The sequence below is a fragment of the Sinocyclocheilus rhinocerous genome, unplaced genomic scaffold (assembly GCF_001515625.1).
Source record: "Sinocyclocheilus rhinocerous isolate Xijiao unplaced genomic scaffold, SAMN03320098_v1.1 scaffold404, whole genome shotgun sequence".
Lineage (NCBI taxonomy): Eukaryota > Metazoa > Chordata > Actinopteri > Cypriniformes > Cyprinidae > Sinocyclocheilus > Sinocyclocheilus rhinocerous.
In genome coordinates, this window is record NW_015628680.1 from 426,625 (window position 1) to 433,895 (window position 7,271).

At 36.5% G+C, this 7,271-nt stretch overlaps 1 protein-coding gene across 1 annotated transcript in view; it reads right to left on the reverse strand.

Moving 5' to 3' along the window:
- The window catches only part of LOC107737962 (procollagen-lysine,2-oxoglutarate 5-dioxygenase 3-like), a 25,208-nt gene extending 19,345 nt beyond the window's left edge, over positions 1-5,863 (reverse strand). Inside the window, exons 1-5 of the mRNA XM_016549614.1 lie at positions 5,680-5,863; positions 3,221-3,312; positions 2,989-3,125; positions 1,058-1,221; positions 407-519 (exon numbers count right to left, since the gene is read on the reverse strand). Of these exons, the coding sequence (XP_016405100.1) occupies positions 407-519; positions 1,058-1,221; positions 2,989-3,125; positions 3,221-3,312; positions 5,680-5,761 (588 nt within the window). The 5' untranslated portion in view covers positions 5,762-5,863. The remainder of the gene's footprint in view (positions 1-406; positions 520-1,057; positions 1,222-2,988; positions 3,126-3,220; positions 3,313-5,679) is intronic.
- Between the last annotated feature and the right edge of the window lie 1,408 nt (positions 5,864-7,271).

The following is a 7,271-nucleotide window of genomic DNA, read 5'->3' on the forward strand; positions in this document are numbered from 1 at the left end:
ATTTAAAAAATTTAAAATTACAACTAATTAGTATTTGGGGTGAAAGTAATTAGTCTTTTAATATGTCATAAATTGATTTTTGTTGTAAATATGCCTGACAAGATTGTTACACAATGACATTTTAGTGGGTCTCTTCTGTAAATCAGGGAAAAATGTATGATATTTATTTTTTGCTCAGAAAAACAAAAACAAAAATGCAATTAAATTAAATAGAAAACTTTTAAATTTTTTGGGGAAAAACAACAACAATTTAAAGCAGTATTACACTTATTGTTTTTATGCTTAAACCCTTTTTCGTCTTTGACCCTCATATATTTCATCTTTATTTCAATTAACAAAAATGTTTGTTGCTACATAAGGTCACAGTAAAGACGATCTCTGTTAATAACTGTGCAAACGCACACACCCTCTGCTCTTTATCCAGGTAGATGCGCGTGTAGAACAGCTGATCGTCATCGTCGTCTTTATATTTCCACTTCTTCACTATGGCATGAATCTCAGGAGCGTAGCCGATTAAACCTACACACACACACACACACACACACACAAAGGCATGGGCGTCAGCTCTCATGGTTGTGGGTTTCACTGCACTCACACACACTCACACACACACTCACACTCACACACAAACTCTCACTCACTCACACACACACACACACACACACTCACACACTCACAAACTCACACTGCACACACACACACTCACAAACTCACACTGCACACTCACAAACTCACACTCCGCACACACACACTCACAAACTCACACTGCACACTCACAAACTCACTCACTCTCACACACACGCAGCGCACACACACACTCACCTCACACACTCTCACTCACTCACTCTCACACACACGCAGCGCACACACACACTCACCTCACACACTCTCACTCACTCACTCTCACACACACGCAGCGCACACACACACTCACCTCACACACTCTCACTCACTCACTCTCACACACACGCAGCGCACACACACACTCACCTCACACACTCTCACTCACTCACGCTCACGCTCACTCTCACTCTCACTCTCACTCTCACTCACTCACCTCCAGAGTTGAGGTAGCGTTTGCCGTGATGCACTACTGGGTATTTGGACGCCAATCTCTGGTCCGGCCAGCAGAAGCCCTCGGCGGAGAAAACCACGCGATGAGAGAAACGAGAAAACTTCTTGAGCAGCTCCTCTGGACCGCTGGCTAAAATCACATCATAACTATACACACACACAACATTCATGTCAACATCACAGAAACACTGTATAGGGAGTTCAGTTACATTAATTTGTGCCAAAAACAGTCGACTGCTTTGTACTAAACATTAGTCCATGTCTACAGTTACTGTGTAATTATTAAGAGAAATTATTCATGTTGATGTGTATGTTCTGTATTAATGTTGTCTTCAGTCTCTTTACCAACATTGTGTTTAAAACCAACACAAAATAATGAAGTTTCTCTTCAGAAAAAACAAAAAAAACATGATTAATGCATCAGCATCCTCTTTTATTCAGTGAAGAAAACGTCATTATTTCAAACCCTGATAGCAACGTTTTGCAATATGCTGCTTTATACTCTAAAACTATTAATTTTCTTTTTGATCAAAACTGATTTCCTGTTTTCTAATGAAAATCATAATAAACGAACAGAGCTGTTGTGTTGTTATTTAACGGATTACAGAAAAGCATCATTTTCTATAGTTTATTTGCTGGCAGATGAGACTTTTATTTTGGTATTAGAACTCTCTGTTTGATAAAGCGTTATTTTAGTGTTATTGCTATACTATTATATTATTTACTATAGTATTATTTTTTGCTACTTTTTTGAATACGATTTTATTTTTTATATCTTCTGTTTTCATTTTAATTTCAGTTAAAGTTTTAGTAATTTGGTTGTGTGATTTTGGTTTTTGTGGGGTTTTAGATTTAGTTTATTTAATTTTAGTTATTTTAGTGCTTAGACTAATCAAAAATAAAAAATGTTGCCTTTGAAACTAGTTTAAATAAAATAAGTTTAAACTAAGTTATTTCGTTGAATGTTATGTAATTTTGTGCTATTTCTGTTTTAGGTTTTATTTAATTTAGTTTCAGTTTGGTTTTAGTTTTAGTTAACAATATTAACTACCCACATGATGTGAAGATGTCCGTGCGCAAATTTACATGTTTACTGTTTAGATGTATCATCTGTACAACACATTTTTGAAAACAATGACAGCCTTTCATAAATGACAGAACAAGATGACAAAAATGAAGAACACACACATCGATGCATACTAATTTATCTTAACAGTTACACAATGACTGCTGACATACATATAGTACAAAGCAGTCGACTGTTTTTGGCACAAATGGAACCTCATACTCACTAGGGTTACATATAAATAAAGATTCTATTGTTTTTGGCACAAATGAAACCTCATATTCACTAGGGTTACATATAAATAAAGAATCTATTGTTTTTGGCACAAATGAAACCTCATACTCACTAGGGTTACATATAAATAAAGAATATATTGTTACGGAGCAAAAAAAAGAGAGAATAGAGAAATCAGGTCATGTCATTGTGTTCTCACCTGTCTACAAACATGATAACCGTGTTTTGTTTGTCTTTATGTTTCTCTAGTTCTTTCTTCAACCATCGAACCTTCTGACCTCCGCCGACGGTCCGCGCCACATCACCACCCTTCCACTCCTCACCCAGCCCCAGAACCTACATAAAACACACATTTGCACACGGATACTGGAAATGGATGTCATATTAACTACAGAAACGTCAGATTTGAAGGCAAACAGCAGACGTGACTTCTATTGTTTTTGGCACAAATGAAACCTCATATTCACTAGGGTTACATATAAATAAAGAATCTATTGTTTTTGGCACAAATGAAACCTCATACTCACTAGGGTTACATATAAATAAAGAATATATTGTTACGGAGCAAAAAAAAGAGAGAATAGAGAAATCAGGTCATGTCATTGTGTTCTCACCTGTCTACAAACATGATAACCGTGTTTTGTTTGTCTTTATGTTTCTCTAGTTCTTTCTTCAACCATCGAACCTTCTGACCTCCGCCGACGGTCCGCGCCACATCACCACCCTTCCACTCCTCACCCAGCCCCAGAACCTACATAAAACACACATTTGCACACGGATACTGGAAATGGATGTCATATTAACTACAGAAACGTCAGATTTGAAGGCAAACAGCAGACGTGACACCTGAACGGTGTAGTTGAACTGTCGGATGGTGAGCATGAACCTCAGGTAGCCATCGTTCACTTCTGTCGCGGCGGTGATCACCAACAGCTCATCTGAACACAGACAGAACAGACGGTGTTATAAAACATCACTGACTTCCCTGCTACTCATTCTGAGTTGGATATTTATAATGGTTTGAGATCTACAGTAAAGGGTGGATGATATATTTTAACCCTTCTGTTGTGTTGGGGACTCAATGTGACCGACACTCGTTTATTAAACTTCTTGAAATACCGGTAAAACTATTTATTTCTACTTGGAATTTGGTGAAGATTTCTCATTTATGGTCATGAATGTGCATGCAAAGTTTCGGCACATGGATGTGTTCTGGAAAGGCTGTGTAAATATTGTTACAACTTATGTTGGGGCAAATTGACCCACATACATATTTTCAAACTGCTCGAAATACTAGTTAAACTGATTATTTCCTTTTGAAATTTGGTGGATATTTTTCATTTATGGTCATGAATGTGCATGCAAAGTTTCGACATATAGATGTGTTCTGGAAAGGCTGTTTCGAATTTTGCTTTTATATTGAGGTCAATTTGAGCATTAATCAATTTTCAAACTGCTTGAAATACTGGTTAAACTATTTATTTCTTCTTGAAATTTGGTGAAGATTTCTCATTTATGGTCATGAATGTGCATGCAAAGTTTCAACATGTAGATGTGTTCTGGAAAGGCTGTGCAAATATTGTTACAACTTATGTTGGGGCAAATTGACCCACATACATATTTTCAAACTGCTCAAAATACTAGTTAAACTGATTATTTCCTTTTGAAATTTGGTGGATATTTTTCATTTATGGTCATGAATGTGCATGCAAAGTTTCGACACATAGACTTGTTTTGAAAAGGCTGTACAAAAATTGGTAGGACTTCTGGGTTGGGGTCAAACTGACCCCCGTTAGTTTCCATGCAATTTGCCAAAACTCAACCCTTGGAAAACATTAAAGAGTTAAACTTTATTGTAGCTTGCCAAAGACTAAAATATGAATTACATGAGAACTTCAAGACTCAAATATTACTCAAAAAATTAGACTCGTTTTCTGAATCTTCCAAGAAAAATTCACTGTTTCTTCCTCTATTTGAGCTTCACAGTCAAAAGATCCGTCAAACATTATTTCTGGTTGTTAGTGTTCTGGATCTCAGTAATTAGTCTGTTGCAAGAGTTTGAGAAAAAGAGAACAAAAAGGCACAGATAGCAATGAACACTACTTACACTAACTACAAATAGCGTGAAATACCCATTTTACTTGTAGTTATTTGCTCCTAAGTGTGAAAATTGCCACTACAAATAGTCATTTTTTTATTATTTTGTATGTGTGGCAATTTTGAACAAAAATATATGGGTCAGACTGACCTCGAACACAATAAAATAGATGGGAATCATTACATTTCTCACATTTTTTATATTCTTAGTCTCTGACAACAGAGGTTTTCTGTTTTTACACAGATCTTTAGTGTTTTTCATAGCCTATATTTTTGGCAAATTACATCAAAACCAATGTGGGTCAATCTGACCCCAAACACAGAATCTGAACCCAGTTTTTCAATACAACGGGAGGGTTTAATCCAATAATGATTGGAAGAGGGAATGAACACTTATTTTACAAACATGTACCTACAAATCTGCAGAGAAGACCCGAAAATAAATGTATTTATTATATTGAGATGATTGTTTGATTTTGGAACTGACACAAGGGGTTAATCAGTTAACCAAGCAGCATTCACTCAATGCTAAGCATCTCAAAATGGCAAAATATTAGTCGATATCTGATAAAAGACACCAATGTTCAATAATTATATTGTTTATTAATGAAATCTACTCACGTCATTTATTTGTATAGAACATTGTATCTAATTCCTTAAACACAGTAAGTCAAAGATAACCAACTCAAAACCAAATCAATAATCTGCATAATATAGTACATGGAACCGTAGTATGTTTACGGTTGATAATAATAATAATAATAATGTGAAGTCACCAGAAACCCAAACCCAGGTTCTTCAGCAGAAGCTTCTAAAAGACCTTGTTCACTCTTTTTATTCAGTATTTTAAACCAGTTCATACAGGTTTATTTCGGTTTTCTGTAACGTTTTGAGTTCCTCTTTACAAATTTACCACAGTAAACACAGTTTCTGGGTCAGAACACCACACGTACTAGTAATGAATCATAGTAAAGTAGATTATTTACACAGTGTCAGAACCTTCGTGTCATTTTTGATTAATTTCTTTGATGACACATGGGCTAATATCGATTCACCACAACTTTACTATAGAAGTGTGGTATTGGATCGAAACAATGGAGACCATAAGGTTCCGATCTGGTTTTGTTTTGTTGACGCCGAGATTGAGATTCGGATCCGACTGGACATTTAAACGCAGTACGTGACGGAAATGATTTAACGGTTCTTACTGGGTTTCCCGGGCCGCGGGTCTGTTCGGCAGAGCTGAACGGAGCCCAGAATCAGGGTCAGGATCAGGCGCACCGCGGTCATCTCGCTCGGGTTCGGTTCGCCGTCGCTCCAACGCAGAACTCTCTAGAAGTTCGCGGACGCAGGGAAGGAATTCCACCGTCTACTTGAAGAAACCGCCTCGTTTCCGCTCGGTCAGCCAATGACCGCGTGGCAGAGGGTGACGGACAGAGACGCAGCCAATAGGAAGAGCGAACGCGACGGCGTTCGACCAATCAGAGTTAGGAACGCAATTCCTCTAAAAATCAGCCCTTGGGCTACAGAAAGCGTGATTGAGGGAGGAGTGCCACGTTTTAGGAATAACTTAAAGGGGTCATATGATGCGATTTCAATTTTTCCTTTCTCTTTGGAGTGTTACAAGCTCTTGGTGCATAAAGAAGATCTGTAAAGTTGCAAACACTAAAGTTTCAAAACCAAAGAGATATTCTTTATAAAAGTTAACCACGCCTACCTAAAACGGCTCGTTCTAACACACCCCACATGTCTACGTCACGATGTGAGAAGATTTGCATAACGCCGCCCAAACGTTCACGCCATAGAGGAGAAACAATAATGTACAGTATGTGGAAAATAATGTGTTTTTTGAACCTTAAACCGCATAAACACATTTCATTACACCAAATACACAAAATAATGTTCTTTTTAGCAGCATCATATGACCCCTTTAACGGGTGTGTGTATATAAGGTTTCTAAAAATATATATAGTATGTAAATGCTATATACCGGTCATAAACATTAATAAATATAATGTCTCTCTATATGATTTGTTCTTATATTTTATTAATTATTTATACGCTTTAAAAATAAAAATATAAACATGCATTTGATTTGGAACAGTAAAGAGAAAAATAAAAATAAAAAAGTAAATTCATGAAAACTACAAAATATTTTAAATGGAAGTATAGGAATGATTTAGTGAGTAACCCAAGCAGCTGGGTTAGTTTAACCCGACATGTGGTAACTAATAGTCACTCAGCACTGGTGGCAATGCCAAAAATACAAGCTGGTGCTGACAAACAGTACAGACACTGTGAAACCTTTTACAACCAAACTCTTCCTTCTGATTTCTAATGCTATCTTCTGTTAAAAATATATATTCTGTTTTAAAATGTGCTGAAAATGTGCTCTCCCTCAGGCCATTCAAGATATACAAAAGTTTGGGATCAGTAAGACTTGTAATGTTTTTAAAGAAGTCTCTTCTGCTCATCAAGGCTGCATTTATTTGATCAGAAATACGGAAGAAGAAAAAAACAGTAATATTGTGAAATATTATTGCAATTTAAAATACTGGTTTTCTGTTTTTATATACTTTAAACTGTAATATATGTTTGAACAGCAGTGTAGATGAGTTTGTTTGTTCATGGGAACAGAAATTTTACTGCCTCAGCAATGGATGCTCTGCAGTGAATGGGTGCCGTCAGAATGAGAGTCCAAACAGCTGATAAAAACATCACAATAATCCAATAAAAAGTCCATCTCCTGTTGTCTCTCATATTTTAGTTAAAAGCGTCTTAATGCTGGATTTGTTTCAGC